Source organism: Salvia splendens, chromosome 13, assembly GCF_004379255.2.
Source record: "Salvia splendens isolate huo1 chromosome 13, SspV2, whole genome shotgun sequence".
NCBI lineage: Eukaryota > Viridiplantae > Streptophyta > Magnoliopsida > Lamiales > Lamiaceae > Salvia > Salvia splendens.
In genome coordinates, this window is record NC_056044.1 from 22,210,859 (window position 1) to 22,232,784 (window position 21,926).

Here is a 21,926-nt window from a genome sequence, read left to right on the forward strand (position 1 = left end):
AACAATATTAAATTAAATTATGTAAAAATACATAGCTTTGAGTTATTTTTAAGAAAGATAAGAAAATTATGAAAGAAATTAGATTGAAATCATAAAATACTGACGTGAGAAAGGATTTGTCATAGCTGAAAATTGTTTTTAAAAGACTAAAACACCATATTAAGTTAAAATTTGATGAATAAGATTTCCAAAATAATTTATATACTATCCATCAAAATCTCATCTTGCGACAATTGTTTAAGTCTTAGTTTTGCCTCCCTCCGTCCTATAATAAATGTCACACTCACCTTTTAATTTTATCTTACAAAAGATGGTATATTTTCTTTTTTGAAATAAGTTCTCTACAACATTAATATTAGTAAACATATTTTTTACACTTAACACATGATAAAACAATATCTTTTAAAATTTCGTATCATTACTTAAATGTAACATTTATTATAGGACCGATGAAATATTTAAATGTGATTCTCATTCAACCATACCTCTAGTTTAAAATAAAAAATGAAACCAATTTTTTATTGAAAAGAAAATGCCCAAAGTCAACATAGAGCGGCGAATAAAAAGTTCCACAAAAAAGTCAAAACCGACAACAACCAACAATCAAACACAAGAGCTAAAACACTCATAACAAAGCCACAAGAGAACCACAACTCAACTATAAAATCAACAAACCGACGACCATGACACCCTATTTAAAAAAAGGGAAATTTTCTATAAAGTTATGAACTTTTAAAATAGTTTGGTTTTTCCTGTGAACTTTAAATGTTGCATGAAAAGTCATGAACTTTACCGGACTGTGTAAATTTCTCATCAGACCCGAACCGATAAATTTCTGACACAAATTTATCCTACGTGGCGCGCCGGAGGTGTGACTTGATAAATGACAAATTTAGGGTTCGAGTCGAACTGTGGAATCAATGCTACTTTTATGCTAAATTCGATTTATGGAATTCAATTTGTATGTTTATGTCGATTTGTATGCTGAAATTGATTTGTGAAATTCGATTTGTATGTTTTCATTTGTACTATTTGTATGTTTGTGATAAGTTCGGAGCCAGAGATTGCAAAGATAGAAGAGAAACAATCAGAATTAGTGAAGTTGCCAAGTCACACCTCCGGAGTGCCACGTAGGATAAGTTGTGTCAGAAATCTATCGGGTCTGATCGGATGGGAAATTTACACAGTCCGGTAAAGTTCATGACTTTTCATGCAACATTTAAAGTTCACGGAAAAAATCAAACTATTTTGAAAATTCATGACTTTACAGACAATACCCATTTCAAAAAACTAAAAACAACTAGGAGTAGTAAAGAAGACCAAACACCTGTGGTTACTTCACTAAAGATTATTAGTCATTTGATTCGATGAGAATGGGAAGTTAGATCATCATCCTTTCACCTAATACTCAAGATGTCATAAAAGTCTTCTCTTGAAATATTATTTTGTTATGAATGTCCCAAATAGATCAAAGAATAATACTACTACTAAACATAGAGATCCAAAATTTTTGGCAAGCTTTGAAAATGGAATTCCAAGCCAACGTAGAAAGTAAGCCAATGGATCTTTAGGCAGATACAAGAGATATTTCATATGTTACAACAATAATACTAGTACCATAAAATGTTGGAAATCTTGCAGCAAAAGAAGATTTGTTCAATGGACTCATATTCTTCCTTGCAAAAGATACAGAGATCATTTTTTCGACTCTCTTGATGCCCATTCTGAGGAGTTGTGCTTATGGTGATGCAAGGGTCCTCCACACGAGCCTTCATGATTTAGCATCTAAATCCTTGATCCTTATGAGTTATTAACCAATACTTATGAGTTATGTCACGACCCAATTCTTGTTAAGGATAACAAGATTGAGTAATTCGCGACTAATGGGGGATTAAAGAAGCGGGGATAGAAAAGGGGTAGAATCTGAAGAACTTGCTGAAGGCCAAATGTGATATTACAAAATAACAGTCAAGTATTTGATCACAATTCTCAGAGTAGAATAATGCGGCATGTCAACTGAATCAGAGTTCGATGATGAGACATTACTATTCTCTTTTAACAAAACACAGCGGAATAGGTCCCTACTGAACGACTTCGTGTATGAAGACACAAATCGTCGAGAAATCCACATGATTATTTAATAGCATCGACTCCGATAAATTCTTCTCCATCTTGACGTTCAACCTGCACATTTATAAATACATGCAGGGCTGAGTACAGGAGTACTCAGTGGACACGTGCCGAAAACAAAATATACAAATATAAGTTGTCATCCATCAGCAGTATCACACGGAGGTTTTCTTAAAAAGGCCCGAGCATACTAAATTCTTTTGTGATCTTAAAAGTCCGACTGATCAGTCTAAGTTCTTGATATACCCACCATGTCTGAGAATCCAGTGTGTCGTGAAGGTGGCCGCCTTCAACAAGCACCTTCGTCGGCCAACCTCTCTCTAGGATGGCTCACAGCGCTCGCGCACGTCATTCCGAATAGGATTTGCGGTCCTATTGGGAACCGAATTCGTTACCAAATTTTTGGCATCACCAAACTCTCGGCATATAGCCTTCACAGACAGGTCTCGAAAACAAACATTTTATGGATGACAACAACTTTAAAATAAATCATATCCCCATTTTTGAGAAAATATGATATTTCATAACTTCAAAAGTATTTGCTTTATATCCACACTATAGTGCTGGATATTAAAAGAGTGCCCACCTGGTATGCTTATCTTCGATTAAAATCCTCGTTTGGCCTCACTTGCCCTCGAATAAATTCTCCTTTAGAAATAAATAGCGTAACACGCTAATTAGTACTTGAACAATTTTTTTTTAGAAAAGAATGCATGCATCCTATCTCTTAGTCTCGGCTCATAGGATTTTTTTTAAATCCTAACTCGGCTTTACTATACGACGGCACTTAAATTATTTTGCTCACTAATTTGGAGAAATTCTATTTTCTCTTAATTAAATATGGATTCCTAAAATTTGTCTTAAATCATTTCTTTCGGATTTTACAATTCCTTAAGGTTTCTTAAGGCCGCCCATGGCGTCGCGGGGCGACGCCGGTCGGCCCTTCGCGTCTTCGCTTCATCTCTTTCCATTTTGGAAAACTTAAATTATTCGGAGATCAATTCAATTAAGCTCCAAGCTTAATTTCTTAAATTAATCCTTTTCCAAATAAAATTAAATTCTAATTCCAACAAAATAATTTATGTAGTTCATCCCAAACCAAACTCCCTCGGCCCAAAATTTAATCGGCCCATCTAATTTAACTTGGCCCAAAATCCAGATAAATCATTATTCCCTTGTGGCCCAAATCAATTATTTCATTGGCCCAAACAAAAGAAATAGGCGGTCCACCATTATACTCCCCCATCCTTCGACTCTCTCTCTCTCAATTACATTCCCAATTTCTAAAATTTCCAAAATCAAGCATCGCAACGTCTTCTTCCTCACACTCACGCCTCAACGTGTCGCCATCTCCGGCGTGAATCGATCATCGCCGTCCACGCTCTTCTCCGGCGTCTCCTCTCCTCCCGCTATTTCTTTCACTTTCCCAAAATTGATTTCCTCTTCCGAATTTGGCGTCTTCATAACCGAATCGGGGAAGCGGCGGCGTCCCCTCGCTTTGGCGAGAACACCGTTACCTCGTCGGGGCTTCGGAGCTCTGCCGGTGCAGGTTCCCTCTCCCACAGCGTTCTCTCCCGTCGAGCTTTCGCCGCCTACTCAGCTCCTCGGGGATTCGCTCCGCCACCGTCGCCATGTACCGTTCTCGGCTTTGCTTCGGCGACTCCTTCCCTAAGCTAAGTCATCCTCCCCCTTTCCCCCGCTTGATTTTCGGGAATCGTGGCAGTAGCTATGTGAAATTATTTCCATTATCCATTGGGGAGAGATTTGATAGCCTTGATATCCTCGTTCTGTGTTTATGTTCTCATTGTTTGTTTCGTGTGGCCTATGTGGTTTATGCATTGTTCCGTTTTGTTGAGTAATGGTCGTTTCTAAGCTCTACCTTATTTCGCGAGTCCTAGAAATCTAAGTCCTTGACTACTTACGGCTGCTCTATATGATGCAATATGGTGTTGAGGAAGTTACCTCACTTGGTGAACTCTCTTGGTTTTCTTGGCTGCCCTCTTTGCCGTCGTCCCTTACTCCGTCGCACTCCTTGCCTTGCGAAAATTTTGACAGAATGTAGTTGTGGAGTGGGGAAGGGGACGGTGGTATTTATAGGCAACATTCCTTGGCCTCTTGTGGCAGAATCTTGGGCATTGAGCTCTTAATTTTGGCTACAATTTAGCTCCCTTTCTGAGCTTTATAACAATGTTGATCATGCTAAATTGGTGAATAATAGACTAACCTTCCTTGGTTGTTTCCTCAGCCTTGGATGGTGGGAAAGATTGGCTCTGGTCCATGCTTATTTTAAGCATATACATTGGCTCCTTTTACCACGCCTATTTGCTCTAATTTACACTTTGGTGAAACTTGAGAAGATAACAAAAGGGCTGATCTCAGCTCTAATTTGCAGCCTAATGGTTGACCTATATAGCTCTACTATTCCTCATCTCTAATTGAGCTTGTGCCTCTTTTCCCTTTATTTGTGAGTTCCAAACTGACCCCTTTTTGGTGTAAACTTTGTAGGTGCAAGGTCATCTCTTTGGCACTTTGTGGCTCCTCCAAGACCGAGGAAGATGGGGAGAGATTGGCTTACTTCACCATTTTGTCCTACTTTCCTACTCATCCTATTTTTGGAATAGATGAAAGTTGTATGTTCATTTTTATGTAATACTTGAATTTGTAGCTCAAGGAGTGGGGTGTAGTATTTCCTTAATTAAGCATTTGGATGTAGAGTTATTTGTATGCACTCACTTTTCCTTAATAAAAGTATCCCAATTACTTTTATTCTTGAAACTTTTCTTTTGTACTCAAATTCTTTCAATAAGCTTGATTTGTTCCAAAGCCGGATATTACAATGAAAATTCTACGTCCTCCAAACGAGAATTAATCGAGCTATTAAATCCGACTAAATCCAACTAAAAGGAATAAAATCCGGGGCGTCACAAAGTTATTAACCTGCAAATAACAATGTTAGAAACCGAAAAGGTGTTTGCTTTATCAAAAAAATTCAAATCCTTTGGTTTGGTCTTAGTTCGAACCAATACTTTTAAAAAAGACTAAAGTCCAAATTCCACCCCTTACATTTGTCCTAAGAAACTATTTGGTCATATACATTAAGTGTGTTATCTTTTAGTCCATTTTTGTCCATAATTAACCTTTTCATTAACATTAACAATCAACTGTATTTTTACATAATTATGAACCTAATTGATCATATTAATCTAATTAATTTAATACTTACTCAAATTTATAAAATATTTTTAACTTATAATAAAAAATATTAAATTTATAAAATATGTTTTATACATAATAAAAAAATGTTAAAATTTATAAAATATTCTTAAATTTAATTTTTAATATGGGTAAAAACTATAGGTAAAATATTTTATTAGTTTGTACTTAATTTAATTTTTATAAAATATTTGATAAGTTTTAATTTAATTTAATTTTATCATAGATAAAAAAATATTTTATAAATTTTAATTAAATTAATTAGGTTAATTGTCAGTTAAATTCATAATTAAGTAACTAATTTGGTTAAAATATATTTGACCGTTAAAGTTAACGAAATGTTAATTATGGACCAAAAAGATAACACATTTAATGTATTTGACCAAAACTTTTTTAGAGCAAATATAAAAGAGTCTTTAAAATTTAATTTTATAAATTTCCTATATAGTTTAACTATGAATATAAATAGTTGATAGGAATCACATTAGATATTTAACAAATACATACTCTTCTCGTCCTACTTTATAATTTAAAATTAATTAGGCGTTGTCCATTTAAATGGCACCAGAATCATGGTTGTGTTGCAAGACGAGAACTTGAAGCATCGACCGAGCAATGCGGATCCAGGCGTATGTTGCGGTCCAGCCGGGTACACGAGTGGCTGCGTCACGGGTGGAAGGTTGTATGCAGTGGCGGAGCCAGAGATTTCATAATGGGGGGTCCAAAATTAAACTTCAAAAAAAATTACATAAATTAAATTATAAGGTTCAAAATATAAAAGTCAAATGCAATCACATCATAACATTTGTCTTCTATTCTTAATCTTCTGAAACCGCTGCATAATAGTTTCATTGGTAACTTTAACAAACACATCCTTTTCGATGTAAGGAACTAAGCAATCATTCAATAGTTGGTCTCCCATGCTATTACGTAGAGAAGTCTTGATGATCTTCATTGCTGAAAAGGCTCTTTCTACTGATGCAGTGGTAACTGGTAAGATCAATGACAACTTAACTAATGAATAAACCATTGGAAAAACTTCATGTTTCCTTGTAGAAACCATCTTTTGAGCAAGACCACTGATTCCTGATATTTGTGAAAACTTTTCATCTATGCGCACATCGAAAATAAAGTTCTCAAGTTGACTTTTAAGCTCGGACAAAGCAACTTCAGAAAATTCAGAAGGATAATACCGTGCAAGACGAAGCAGCTTCTCCAAATCAAATGCAGAAAATAAATCCCTAGGATCAAAACATGACATGCATAAAACTAAGTCTGTGTTGACTTCATCAAAACGTTGATTCAACTCTTGAGCTTGCAAGTCAATAACAGAACAAAAGAGCTCAACTCGATAATAGTGGAGATTCTTCATTTTCTCTGCTCTACGTCTTCCTCTTTTTCGAGCTACAAACTCATCTTCCATGTCAAGCACATCCAGTTCATATTTGCTACAAAACATAGAAACATCATCAAGCAATACATCCCAATCTTTTTCCCTCATTATTTGCAGACGTGATTTTGCTACCTTGACAAGATTCATCACATTAACAATGTCGTGATCTTTCTTTTGTAGCACTTGGGAGAGTTCATGTGTGATTCCCAAGATTTGCTTCATAAGATGTAACACAAAGACAAACTCAAAACGGCAGAATGAATACGCTAAATTCAGACTTGGATTGGAACGGCAGAATGAATATGCTAAATTAAGAGGCACGATTCATATATATTTTGCTGAAACCTATCTCTAATATTATATTTATTATAAATTATAATTATTGTGAAATTACTAAAATACCCCTAAGTTTTTTAAGAAGAGTGAACATCATTTTTGTCCACGAACTTTGCCAAAGTATTATTTTAGGTCCGTGAACTTTGAAAATATCATTTTAGGTCCGTGAACTTGGAGTTAGTATCATTTGAGGTACTTTTTACTATTTCCAAGTTTTTTTGGACGAAAATACCCTCAATATCTTAAAGTGTATATATTTTTAATAAATTTATCATATACTCATAATTTTTTATAAATATCTTTACAATATATTTTTGACAAATTTTCTAAATATTATCACTTAATTTTGTGACATGCAAGTAAAATTGCTTCTTTAATTTTTTATATTATTTTTTTAAAAAATTGAATAAAGAACTTTTCTTTAATAATAAAAAATTGAATAAAGATCTTTTCTCGCATGTCACAAAATTAAATGATAATATTGAAGGTCAAATTATATTTAGAAAATTTGTCAAAAATATATTGTAAATATATTTATAAAAAGATCTTTATTCATTTTTTTATAAAAAGATCTTTATTCATTTTTTTATTATTAAAGAAAGTTCTTTATTCAATTTTTAAAAAAAATTAATATAAAAATTGAAGAAGCAATTTTACTTGCATGTCACAAAATTAAGTGATAATATTTAAGGTCAAATTATATTTAGAAAATTTGTCAAAAATATATTGTAAAGATATTTAAAAAAATATGAGTATATGATAAATTTATTAAAAATATATACATTTTAAGGTATTGAGGGTATTTTCGTCCAAAAAAACTTGGAAATAGTAAAAAGTACCTCAAATGATACTAACTCAAAGTTCATGGACCTAAAATGATATTTTCAAAGTTCACGGACCTAAAATGATACTTTGGCAAAATTCGTGGACCAAAAATAATGTTCCCTCTTTTAAGAATTAGTGGGGGGACCATGGGCCCCCCGGCCCCACCCTCCCTCCGCCCCTGGTTGTATGTTGGGGGGTCCTGCTGGGATAAACGTGAATTTTTTAAATTTTGAAGTGTAGTTTTTTATTTTTAATTAACACTTCTTTCGTCCCAAAAAAATTAACTAGTTTTATCATTTTAGATCGTCCCTCAAAATTAGACAAAGTCTATGTATATAGAAAGTTTTTAATCAATTACACACCACTAATAATATAGACCCCATTATATTTTTCCACTCTCTTTCTTACTTTTTTCAATCTTTCTCTTATATTACCAATTGTACATTTTAAACCCGTGTCATATGCAAGTTTGTCTATTTTTGGAATATTTATTTTTATGTTTTTATTTTTGAAATATTATAAGTTAAAAAAATATATAAATTTGACGAATAGTAAAGATTAATGAAATGAAAATTTGAAAAGTAAAATAGTGACATGAGTCATGACACACACGTTAAAAATGAATTTATGATTGAATTTGAGACTGAAAATGGAACATTTGATAAGTTTTTTTGACAAATTCATATTAAGAATATCTCTTTAAAAAGAACATGATGTACTATATAGTACGCTCTGCCTCTCTCCTATAACGTTTTATCTCCATAAATATAATTATGTCTAAAAATGTACTCTACATTTTGTGGTAAATAATTATACTCCTAATTAAGTATTAATCCGAAATTTGAACGAGTAACAATATTATAAATAAATTTCGTCAGTAATATGCATAGTATTAATTGAGTATAAATTAAAGGATGCAAGTACCCTTGGGTGTGCCTCGCCGATTGCCTATGTAATTTAAAAAGGTAACTATTAGTATGTAATTAGATGTACACTTTTTATAGCACACATGTAAAAAGAATATATGTTGTTTCATTGTCTACAATGCAATATTATTTTGGTAAAGTTTGATGGAGCCATGTAATTTATTAGTAAGCCCTGTTAGTGCCGTAATTTTGACCCGTTACAACCATATTAGTAGTTTGATGTTAGAAACAAATTTTAAAGCTGGTATAAAAAATCATAATTTAGCCTGCATTTTATGTATTTTTGAGATTAGGTATTTTTCATGGGTTCCATGTGTCCAACATTTTTTTGATTAAAATGCATGCAAATATTTGCGTGGCCAACATGCAAGCTTTTATTACTACGCATGGCGCACTGATAAAATAGCTATTTGTCGTTTTCATTATTTTTTTGACCTCTTTTTCAACTATAACGCCTAAACTTAAATTGTGTATTAAATGTTACACTTAGATCTTTTGTATTAAATGATAGAGTACTATTAAATACATAGAGGATGAATGTACTAATTATTCTATAGGGGTTCAACTTATAGTTTTACTTCCTCTGTTTTTGAAAAGTACGAACATTTGATTCAACATGAATTTTAATGTATAATTATAAATTAAGAGAAAGAGAGATAAATAATAATGTAAATAATATTAGTAGAGAGTGGACCTCACATCATTATTAGTATAGTGTAATGGTATAAGTTGTAAATAAAATAATTTATAAGGGTAAAATATTCTAAAAATAGGAAAGTTTATACTTTTTAGGGATGGATTAATAAGAGAACCATTCATACTTTTACGAGGGAGTATTATTTTGTTTGGTCTTCTTTATTTACTTTTCTTTAGTTAATTGATTTGTAATATGACGTGTACGATACAGAGTGGGACGTTAAAAATTAGGTATTTGAGACACAGCATCCCAAATTTGTTAGGAAATTTGTTACTCCATGTAGCAGTCCACAAAATACCAAATATTTTTATATGAAAATTTAAGACATTCACTAAATTAATGCAAACTTTGATGGATGGTCTTGTAGAGAACTAATTTTCTGCTCAAACTTTTTTGTCGTTTAATAGGGATAAGTATTGAGTTACTTAAACGGTTAACCAATTGAGTTAAAAGGCTTCTTCCAACTCAAACTTCTGGCATAGGACATTTTTCATCCTAAACTCCAAATGCATCACTTTGCATTTTTTTTATAATGAATATTAGAATTTACAAAATCTATTTCTCAACCCATCACCCATTACAATTTACAACAATGAATTATGTGTTCTCTTGTACTACAAATTATTCAAATGAGCTCGATATAAAATTAGTTTAAAACTTTATCAAGGTTATTTTCGACTAAATGATAAGTTAATACACTAATCGATTCGGTTATGTTTAGAGGTTTAGGCCAATTCATTGGTCGGCTAATCAAGTAATCATTTCAAATATTAACTGAAGCTACTTATTTAATATTCCATATGTCCTCTAAATTTCCATTTTTACATTTTGGTCTATCCATCCATCAAATTAGTCTGTTTTATCTTGAAAAATTGTTTACAACTCATTATTACTATACATTATATATTATTGATAACTTATAGTACCACTCAGATTCATCACTAACTATAAGTGAACACTACTTAATGTGAGTCCCAGTTGTAACTATAACTATTTCGACCATTTTCTTTCTTACATCTTCTACTTAATCGATTGTGTATTAAAACACATGAATTTTTTATAGGGATTATTTTTAAGGGACACTAGTAGTATAATCATGAAATAAATAATTGACATAAAAGTTATACCATTAAAAGTCAAAAAGTTAGCGGAAAAATAAGCATACGTATTTAATACTCTTATAGGAGAACCAAAAACTTGTACTTATAAAGTCAAAAAGTTATTGCAAAAACTACGTACTTTATGTATCATAACTCTTGAAGTTTATAACCAACTGAACGGTTTATTATATTTTGGATCGATCATTGAATTGAGTTTTATAGTTTGATTAGTTTTTTTTTTTTAATTGTGAGATCGACATTATAAATTCACAACCACATGAGCACGTTCAGCCGTTCGGGTTTTAGAAAATGGTGGGATATATATTTTTTCACTCATTTTCATTCTTTTTATAGCATAGATAATTTCTCTTATACAAATTGAATTCCTTTTCTCTATAAAGATATTAGTGTGATAACATTTCTCCCTCTTTTACTATATTTTATAACAATAAATTTATAAATAAGTTACGAAATATATGAAAAGAGTATTAAAAAAGAATTTTCTTAAATGAAAATACCAATCGAAGATTGGATCGCAGGCAAAGCCCATGATTTTTATGGTATGGGTTGATCCTTAGCCGATCCAACACATCAATTGATGTAAATACGTAATTACTCCTATAATACAATTTTTTATGAGTTTAATACATCTATAGCAGTATAGAAAATGATTAGGTCGAACCCACCATGGTATTCCCATTGAAAGTAAAATGCATGTTACATACTACACTCAAAAAAGAAAAGGACTTTTTACTTGTTAGGAAATTGATTTGGACTATTTATTTTTATCATATACTCCTAATAAAATAATGTGAGGAGCAGAGCTCAAATCACAACTCCTGTGACACCGCTGGACTCTTAACACACAGTGCACAAGCAAATCGGAGACGGGGACAAGACAGCGGGCGATTGGTCATTATTTTCGACCCCTTCGGATCAAGAACAGATTCCAGGCATTGAGGTTATTACAGTAGCCACAAAATTCTGTTCATGCTGAGCAACTTTCACCGCCTAACATTATGTGTCTCGCTTGTATCGGTTTTTTACAGTGAGTAACATTAGTATTTAACGAACGGAAGCTTACTATGCAATGCAGTCAAGTTTTGTAAGCTCTCACATGAGCTTGTATCGTTTCTCTTGGACACCGGTAACTCCCATCTGTATCTCAATTATTGTGTGAAGTGGCATCTGCACATTTCCAAAGAAAAGAAGAGCCGAGTTTAGTTTTCACAAAGATGCTTCCATTCCATATAGAACAAAATAAAAATGGAAGAGTATCTTTGTTTTATATAGTTTTGCAGCTTTGTCTCAAATAAACCAAATATTCAGATTATATTTCAAGTACAGAATCTCAAAGTTCCAAACTTGTAAGTTATTCTAAGATGTGGAAATTGTGCATAGCCGTGAATGTAATACCTCGATGTGGGGAATCTCTTTCAATGGCCTATCAGCGAAATAAGCATACAAAGCCCTCAAAACTGCCTGAAAATTCCGAAGAAGTCATTTGGCATTCAAGCATATATTCTGCTTTTTTTGGAGAAAACTAAAATTATATCATAGATTTATAACCTGGTGAGATATGACTACAACGGGAGCTCTTTGTCGTTCAAGCTCAATAATCACAGGCTCAAGCCTGAAAAGAGAAGAAACAAATTCAATGTACTAGGCATTATGAAGTTGGAATTTGACCCAAAGCAAAAGACTCATTTGAACTGCATAGGACAGACCTCTGTATGACGTCAAGATAAGATTCTCCGCGAGGATATCTGTACCTTAACTTGTCCTTTTTACGTGATCTGCAGTTTGTATGACATTTATTTAGAGAAGTTAACAAATGAGAAAAGGAAACAAGAGTACCAAATAAACAAATAGATAGGAAACGAATGACAGGAAATAACATCTTCCTAATTTAGTTAGGTTAACAGATTCTTAATGGTACAAAATTCCTGTTACAGAAAAGACAGGGAACGAGACAATTCAAATACGTGACCTAACTGGTTTCTCTAGGGATATGCTTCGTGGAATTCAATTCTTGATAACACAAGCAGGTTGAGGCCTCAATATTAGAGTTATATATGGACAGATTTTTATGTACTTAAATCATACTTGTACATGGAATGGATGACTAGCAGCAAATGCTAATATTCTCAAATCTGTACTACAAAGTGGTTATTACTCATCTTCGAAAGGATAAGATGAGAAAATGGAGAGTTTCATGTAATATCATCAAATGGATAGGCCTCCTTGCACATATATGATATATATTCAGTTATACTGCTTTCAGGCTAAAATAATACTCCCTCCGTCCCATAGAAATAGGCTTTTGTGTTTTGGCACGGGTTTTAATGTATAATTGGTAAAGTAAGAGAGAAGGAGAAAAAGTAGTTGAAATTGTGTAGTGGAAGGTGGGGCCCATAAATGATGAAGTAAAAGAAAAGGAGAAAAAAGTTACCACAAATGGATATGGACTATTTGTATAGGACAGACGAAAAAGGAAATATGGCATATTTCTATGGGACGGAGGGAGTACTATATATAGATGAAAGTAAACTAACACATAAGAAGTGAAGCATACTCATATTCTTCTGGCATATTTTTCTTAATTTCTTCATATGTCATCCCATCGCATACACCAGCATTAATTTCGTCAAGTGCACGCCATTGTATCTACATGATGGCGTAGTAGAATGAGTAATATTAGATGCCAGTCCAAGAAACCGACAACAGACAACCATACATTTATTATGAAGTTCAGTGCAGAGGGGGCGTTTATGATAACCTTGGGAAATCCACCAATCGGAGTCGCTGTCAAAATTGTTCTCTGTAGTGTGCTAGTCCATATCTGATCACAGTAGAAACATAAAATTATACAGATATAAAATCCTCGTAATATTCCATAAGCCAGACTGAGTTAAAATGAGGCATAGAAACTGGAACTCTATCTCCCGAAACTTATGAAGACAGGAAATCTTACGGAAGCAGCCTTTTCATTTTTTAGGCGTCTCTCAACAAAATTTGAAAGTTTCTTAGCATAAAGCTCGCCAGAATCACTGCACAAGAAAAATTAGCTCCCAAAGTTACCAAATGAAACCAGATCAAATTACCCTTACGCTGGTACACAGAAGAGTATTGATAACTGAAACAAGGTAGAAAGAACATTGATCGTTTCCGATGAGTGAAAAATATTTCAGATTTATGCTAGTGCAAAACCTGAGTACTTGAAGAAATGTTAACCTGTAGTTTTGCAATGAAATTAACTTCTCTCAATAAAACATGGTTGCAGGAAAAGGATCATTCTCTCCTTTTTAATTTGTCCCAGAAAACTAATCAATTTTAAAGAGGCTGTGGAAAAGGTCAAAGAAAAGTAGAAAGTGTATTCACATTCCACAAATAAAAGAACCTTATGGCACTGTCACCACCGATTCGACCTCTGACATTGTCTCGGCTCTCTCCGTGCCTGGTAAGCAAAATTGGACGGGGAGTAAGATGTGTATTTACCTGCAATTCGATACGCAACACCATCAGCCAAATCTCATATTTGGCATCATTGTAAATTTTGGTGATAAATAAAACACAACTCCCACTGCATGCACCCAAATTTAGGCAATATTTTAAAAATAATTGATCAGCACATTTTTGGAGGCAAATCACATATCTTCATAATGTCCTTACCAGTGTTGTTAATTTGGCGCCCGGGTCGCTCGGGTCGCCCGGGTCGCCCAGGTCGAGACCATGACCGCCCCAACATGGGTGGGTTGATCGAGATGCATGGGTCGCGCTGGGTCGGTTGGGTCGGCGGGGTCAAGCGTTTCGGGTGGGTCGAGCGTTTCGGCTACGGCTACAGTGTTTTTGCGTTTTTTTTACAGAGATTGAATGAAGGAAGATGATGGAGAAGAGAGAGGAGAGAGGAGAGAGGAGAGAGGAGAGAGAAGTATAATTATGAGCCTTGGGAATAGAGTACATCATTTGTCACTATTCATTTGTTTAGTGGGATTAGGAAAATATAAAAAATTGACATAGTTTAGCTCACTTTTTTAGGCAGCAATAAAAATACTATTTTACCAAACTTTTGATTAGTTAAATTAAATCCAATATATTTACATGGATATATTGTAAATCCTATCTTTGGAGTATAATTTAATGGTGGAAAATGAGTATATTATTTTAGGAATAAATTAATATTGTTCTTCTACTATATAAACGTTTCGAGATTCAAATTGTACTATTTGAAGTTTTATTATTTTATTTGTATAATAATCTATTGTATTAATCAAATTATTTATTAATTTTTCTGTAATTATTCGTCTCATATTTTATATAGGTTTGTCTACTAATACATATTCATTTATTTTTTACTAATTTTTAAAATAGATTTCACATTCCACTCCTATTTTATTATAAGTTAATACTACATACAAAATGACGCACATTTCATAACTTTTTTCTTTTGACATTTTCAGACAATGGTTTCAATTATTTATTTTGTGATATACTTATGACTTATGAATTGTTTTGATATTTTGATAATTTTTATTTTCCACTTTATCTCTATTCACATGAATTGTGCCTACATTTATATTATTTGATATATTATAAACATTAGAGTAATATATTTATTTGATTTAATATTAAAAGGCAAAAAAATTAGCCTAGATTAGTGGGTCTCTCGACCAAGTCGACTCGTCGACCCGCGACCCGAATTTTCACCTTATCGACCCGGTGCGACCCTCGACCCTAACAACACTGGTCCTTACTAATGTTTACAACATACCAGGAAGAATACTATCCGCCCTGGAAGGTATCCACTAATGTTGTTCACCTGTTTCAACAAAACACGTATATTTAGAGGAATTAAGTATTCTAGCTCAATACATAGATAGCTAATACAATGAATAGATAATTAAGCAAAATTGAGAGGATTTACTTGTATTTGTCCACCATTTCCAGAGACCATATCAATCATTTTTATGTAAGACCCTTCTTCAACTGGCTCATAGACCTGAACAAAAAGAAAAACTGCTCATAAACCATTACTTTTCTACACATAATACATCAGAAAAATGGCACCTAATATCAAAAGCTATGTCCTGGGGTCTACCTTTTCGTAATTTTCCAGTCGGACCTTGAAGTCATTATACCCTGCTTCAAAATCTGGCCTGAAATATACCACAAATCACTATGTGATAATATGTGGTGCGTAAATATCAAGGAAACCATCTTGTGTCATACTCTTCTGCATAGTCAGGGCTCTGTTGAACTTTGAGACGTATATTCCTCTCAATTATATTCCTATCGTTGCATAATGTCTCTAGAAAGATAATCTGTGAGTAAAAAACATCATAATCAAAAATCTAGTGGGAAAGATGACCCAAATCACACTATATTATGAATACGCTGATACTCTGGAAATACACATTTAAAGTAACTACAGCATAAGAACTGTAACATACTCATAATAAGCAACAATTTATTATAATTGAAAACAAAATTTTAGCACACAATAGAACTCGAAAATATTACTCCAGTGTTGTTAATAAACTGACAGACGTTCTCAATGGGTAGGCACAAGTCACATTTGAAGTTATTCTGCTTCTTTATGCGTTGAATCCAACTTAAAAAGAAAATCCTTTAAGCAAGCATCTTCAAGCATGCTAACATATTAATGGTCAACCACTTCATACCATATAACCAAATCAATAGAAAATGACTTAGAATATACAGTATGCTGAATCAATATCAACAAAGCAACCAAAATTCAGTACTCCACCTTGCATTCACCTTCAGCCATTTTCATAAGCATATTCCTTCTTTTCCTGGTACTGTTTGTAGCATCAAATATCCCAACCTAAGCATAGTTATAAAATGCATTACCAAAGTTTCTAATAAATGTCCATGCGGATAATATGAAATATACCTACCTGGCCACCCTCTTGCATCCAAGATATCATATCCTCCATTGCAAGTGCTGCTACCTAGTAGCATGTTATGGATTAAAACTATGCCCAAGGAAAAAGGTCAATACCGATTGTAAGTTTTTATACAAGAAAAAACATAACAATAAAATTTTGCATAAACCTGCACCTTCTTATTGTTGGATTCATTCACAGAAAAATCAGATTCGAAATAAATAATCAAATATGAATACCTCATTGCGTGCCTCTATGCCTTCTAGATTGTCACCTCTGAAAAAATCAGCTGTCTGCATCAATGAAATTAGTTATACTGGGAGATCCATATCAACGAGAGTAAAATAAGTAGTATAACAATTTGAACTTTCTAGGATACTAGAGTTCAACAAGTTTGATGTGTTGTCAAATAATTGCAAATTACAGTTGAAGGCATTTGTGCCCAATGCTGTCTTACACTTGGTGATCTCATATTAATGATACCATACATATACTCGAGAAAGTTACATTGGGTCAAAATTATTCCTGATGCTTGCCACAAATAAGAGGAAACTTCCTCTAAATTTTCTTGATAATAGAGACTAAAATGTCAACACATTAGGGATCTAGAGGGTCCATGAGGAATGGAATTGACACCTCTGTGCTTCGTGAGACAAGCAAACAAAGAAGTGGAAGAAAAGATGTGGCCAACTGACAGTACCTGGTTAACTCCATGCTTGAGCCTTCGATACTGCAACAAGAATACACAATAATGCCGCTTACTCTCAAAATACTAGCAGGAAAATAACAAAAGAAAATTCCAAATTGAAAATCAACGACCTTCCCAACATTGAAGTGTTTGGTATCATGACCTAACCAGCGAAGATACCGAGTAAGTTTTGCTGCAGTGAAAGTTTTCCCTCGTGCAGGCAGCCCAACCTGTAAGAAAGCTCAATTTGGAGCATGAAAATATAACAACTCATAAAATTCATGGATGAAATACAAGATGACATTCCTTGTATCTTGGGCATTGTTGAAAGGATATTGCATATCAGATACACAACTGTAAAGTATAACTCTATAGGATAGCATATTGAAACTTAATAAAAGGTTTACCTATTTGTTTAAATCTTTAGATATTAGCTCTCTGAAGAAACGTCCCCAAGCCTCCTTGTGCAGACTCGGATAAAATGCAGAGCAACTAATTTTTCATTTAAAATTATATCATGCTGCTGTTTAAGCTTCATATTGCTGGAATTGTTCGTGTAAGTTGCATCACATATTTACATAATTATGTACTCCCTCCGTCCCATATTAGATGGCATACTTGGGGACTGGCACGGGATTTTAGGTGATGTTGTTTTGTGTGTTAGGTGGAGAGAGAAAATAGTATATTTATATTAATGTGAGAGGTAGCTTTTTCCAAAAAAGGAAATGTGACATCTTTTTTGGGACTAACTAAAAAGGAAAGTGTGACATCTATTATGGGACGGAGGGAGTACCATATATGAAAATAGACATCAGAAGGAAAAATGTACTACTCCCTCCATCCCATAGAAATATACACTCTTTCCATTTTGGTTCATCCCACAAAATAGTCCAATACTATTTTTGGTAACTTTTTTTTGATGGGCAAATGAATATAAATTCAATGGTCACCACGGTGGTCTCGAACCCGGGACTTTGGCCTCATGCATCACCACTCTACCGCTTGGCCGACTCACACACACATTTTGGTAACTTTTTTCACTCTAATGATGTGGGCCTCATTCTCCATTAACAATAATTCAGTCATTTTTTTCTATCTCTCTCCTACTTTACCAATTGTGCATTAGAACCCGTGTCATTCCAAAAGTGTCTATTTTTATGGGATGGAGGGAGTATAAGAAATGTGGACATAGAATTGTTTGGGACTTGGTTTTCGGAAGGCCAATATTTTAATAGCAAAATGGAACTGAAAAATATATTCAACTTTATCTAACAATTGTTAAATCCTGAATATTCTAATACTTAAAAAGGAAACTAAGGGCAGATGGCAACAGTTAATAGTCAACTAAAGCAGTCTTCCCAGAAAGATCTACCAGACCTTAAAGTGGTAATTAAAACTTCTATCAACTGTTGGCTAGAATACTAGGAACGTACCAGGACAATTGCCAGGTGTCTATCCTCCTTGGGGCCAAGCATCTGATCTGCTATAGCTCCAGCTGCAACAGCTCCTGCAGCAGCTGGCATAGAGTTCTAGAAAAAAACAATCAATGATGTCTCAGAGGTTACTTCTGCATGAAAGATATACATTCTCATTTCTCAGTAATGTTAGACCAAGCATCTCATAGATTTCTCACAAACCTTGGATTCTGAATCAAGTTTGACATCAAGAGAAAAAGTTGATGCGCTTGATGATTTTAATAGTCTAGGAGATCCTACACCCCTATCCACAAAGAGTCCTCTGTGTCCTTCATGTTTCTGAATGTTAGAAGAAGTTCCAACTGACTTTGACTCGACCAAGCCAGATTCTAAAGACAACTTTGCTGTTTCTGGGACAATGACTTCCATCCCCTGATAGAAAGTTGACACCACAGAGTCAACATAAGAAGGAACACTTGTACAGAAGTTGTAATATCAAAGGGGTTTGTTCTCAATACAATGAGATGGTATGTAAACACATCAGATATGTATTTTAATAGTTCTCTATCCTTGTCAAGAGTAACTTTCTGCCATTTACTACCGTGACTACATTTGAAGGATGGTCTTTCTTTTTGCCTTGGCAAAAGAATAGCATTCAATTACATTGACGGATTCAGTTATCGAAAGGATAATCTTCCATTATTAAGAAGTATCAGTACCTCTATACAAAGTAGGAAGATAACATTGCATACATATTTATTGTGTATGAAAAAACTATGATAAATGATGTTCTGAAGATTTAATCATTACGTGGCTGAAGTACATAAAATTCTCATGATTATCACATTAGAATGGCAAACAACTCAGAAATAGAAAAGGGAGGAATAAATTAACACCATACACCAGGTCGGTCAACCGAGGCACCAAGATCCTTTTGAGAATGCGATGAACTACTAGAGCTGTCATTCCTGGAAAATTTCCCTGAACGAATGAGTGACCTAGGAGTTTCTGTCATATTTGCTGCATACACAGGACCTGAATTGGCCGATGATGGAGCTGGAACAACATAATGCTCAATATCAAGCTCCAAACTTGCTGGGGATCCATTCTGTATCAAAAAGTGTCCACTGAATGAGGTGATATTTCACTTATGGAGATGATTTCAACCGTACAAAGTTATATAAGTTACAGTAGGAGACGGGGAGCTAATATCCACACAAACAAAGCAAAGAGCAATTTACAAGGAAAGCTAGTAAAATATTGATGAACCCAGTCATAAAGGGAAAGAAAAATGCTACACAAGCAGCTATCTAATAAATGATCAGTTAGAATCAATAAAATTTCAGAATCCCAATACAATCTACAACTTGAGAACACTATCATTAGTACAAAACACTCTATACCTACCTCATTACCCGCTTCAGTAGCAGAAGCTATACTGACATCTGGTATACCACGGACAGTGGATCGCTGGAAGTTCTCCTGATACACCCTCCAACTTGCAGCAAGATCGAACGGTGAAACCCTATCTGCTTGAATGAACACTTTATACTCAAGAAGCTCATCTCCAGCCACCTTAAACACGGCTGAGTTCCGGTCCCCTTGCAATGCACCTCCTATCAAATGCCTATTCGGACCCTCCTCCACAATACATGGCACGTTACCATGCTTAGGCTTCAACAAAAACTTAAAATCCAGCGTCTCTATTACAATCAATACAAGAAACATCCGACTTCAAATTTCTGATACACGAAAAAACGGAGACGCAGCATAATAATGGTTACACATATTAGGAGCTAAATTACCGTGATTAGGTGGTACAACAAAGCTTAATTCCCACATAAAAGTCGATTCACGCTCCATAGAGAGCTATAGTATACAGTAGAATGAATTAATCAGTAAGTGCTGATATAGACACCAATGCAATCCTATTCAATCAAGTCACAAAATTGAGGGAAAACTCCGCAATCAATAGAGACAAATTCAAAGAGGAAGAAGAATGTGAACGCATCTCATCGAATTTCAATTTCAATCACGCGCGCAGAAATGGGAAATTTGCAATTAAAGGAAAGAAAAGTCTCACAGCTTTGGAGGAGTCCCAGGAGCCAACGAGAGGGGCGGAGCCGAAGACATGGGGCACGAGCTCCCCTTTGAGCCTGTAGTTCTCCATCTTGAGAGAGACATAGAGCTGGCCGCCAGCGTGGTCTTCGGAGCTGGTATCGGCGTTGGTGGATGCGGCGGTGCCCATATTATTTAGATGAGTGAAGAAGTGCTTGATAGTTGATGCAGATAAGAATAGAATAAGAAAGCAGAGTTAGTGAAGTGATAGATGGTCATATTTCTTGATTTCCACGAATCTATTTATCCACTTTTGTTAAAACGCATTATGAAATAAGCATAATTTCTAGCTTGTTTAGTGAATGAACTACGCTTAAGAATTAAGATAATGTTCTGTCACTATTTTATTTAGAGTAACTCAATTTTGGTCCTTAACATGTCGCCGAATAAGAATTTGGTCCAAAACATTTATTTTTTGAAAAACGAGTCCATAACAAATGAAATTCGTGTCTATTGTGCCCATTTTTTACGGTTCCGTCAATTATTTACGATCAACCGTCGATTAGTGAAATTTTGACTCGATTAGGCTTAATCACGAATTATTAGTCATCTAATTATTATTCTAATTATTTTGCTAATTAAATTTTTTTAAGACTTTTTTAATTCCTTTTCCTTTTCCATTTCTAATTCAAAAATCATTCCTCACCTAACTCCAAATACTGGAAATGAGTCGACTCCCTCCCCAACTCTCTCTCTCTCTCTCTCTCTCCACAATCCACAAAAACCCTAAGTCTGATTCCTACCGAGAACGCCGACGCCGCCAGCCATGAGTTGGAAGTCGTCGTACCATGAGTTTCGTTCCACCGACGGACTTGTGAACGTCAAAGCGGCGTATTCGAGGAAGAGGCAGCCCAGCCACCACCCGCCTGAAAATCAAAGTGAAACTGAAGGGCGGTCGGAGCTCGATTCTAACAGACATCATTCTCCTCCTCTGAAGCAAATGGAACAAGGTCCGTCGGCAAACCCTAGTACCGACGCGGAAGTTAAGCTTTCTCCAATCCCAGAAGTCGAGCCTCGACGAAGTCCCTGAGGAAGAAGACGACGCAGGGAGGACGACGACAAACCCTAGTTCTTTTAACCCTTGATTTCAATTGTAAAATGTTCGAGACGTATTTGATCATGATTATGAATATCAAGGACTAGTTTGTCGTTTATTATATTGGTGGTGTGTACTGGTTT

At 34.5% G+C, this 21,926-nt stretch overlaps 2 protein-coding genes across 2 annotated transcripts; both read right to left on the bottom strand.

The window, feature by feature from the left end:
* Nucleotides 1-6,139: 6,139 nt before the first annotated feature.
* LOC121760701 (zinc finger MYM-type protein 1-like) lies at nucleotides 6,140-6,958 on the bottom strand. Its single transcript, XM_042156334.1, has one exon. It carries the CDS (start codon nucleotides 6,956-6,958, stop codon nucleotides 6,140-6,142), a length of 819 nt encoding a protein of 272 aa, XP_042012268.1.
* A 4,333-nt stretch (nucleotides 6,959-11,291) lies between these two features.
* On the bottom strand, nucleotides 11,292-20,970 carry LOC121761873 (6-phosphofructo-2-kinase/fructose-2,6-bisphosphatase-like). The gene is made up of 23 exons (XM_042157577.1): nucleotides 20,713-20,970; nucleotides 20,435-20,498; nucleotides 20,037-20,332; nucleotides 19,531-19,737; nucleotides 18,852-19,061; nucleotides 18,648-18,743; nucleotides 17,346-17,444; nucleotides 17,227-17,256; nucleotides 16,766-16,819; nucleotides 16,539-16,592; nucleotides 16,388-16,465; nucleotides 15,850-15,941; nucleotides 15,719-15,776; nucleotides 15,545-15,619; nucleotides 15,392-15,439; nucleotides 14,021-14,118; nucleotides 13,595-13,670; nucleotides 13,400-13,462; nucleotides 13,196-13,287; nucleotides 12,348-12,416; nucleotides 12,190-12,253; nucleotides 12,037-12,102; nucleotides 11,292-11,808 (listed from the first exon to the last, which is right to left on the bottom strand). Exons 1-23 carry the CDS (start codon nucleotides 20,875-20,877, stop codon nucleotides 11,734-11,736), a joined length of 2,229 nt encoding a protein of 742 aa, XP_042013511.1. The 5' UTR covers nucleotides 20,878-20,970; the 3' UTR covers nucleotides 11,292-11,733.
* Between the last annotated feature and the right edge of the window lie 956 nt (nucleotides 20,971-21,926).

Bases quoted from the DNA above. Each gene is read 5' to 3' on its own strand.
- LOC121760701 (XM_042156334.1), bottom strand. From the start codon at position 6,958: ATGAAGCAAATCTTGGGAATCACACATGAACTCTCCCAAGTGCTACAA.
- LOC121761873 (XM_042157577.1), bottom strand. From the start codon at position 20,877: ATGGGCACCGCCGCATCCACCAACGCCGATACCAGCTCCGAAGACCAC. The intron at 19,062-19,530 runs GTATGGTGTTAA...ACTTTCTATCAG, and splicing joins CCTCGGTTGACCGACCTGGT to GGGATGGAAGTCATTGTCCC. The intron at 12,417-13,195 runs GTATGCTTCACT...TACAAACTGCAG, and splicing joins AATATGCCAGAAGAATATGA to ATCACGTAAAAAGGACAAGT.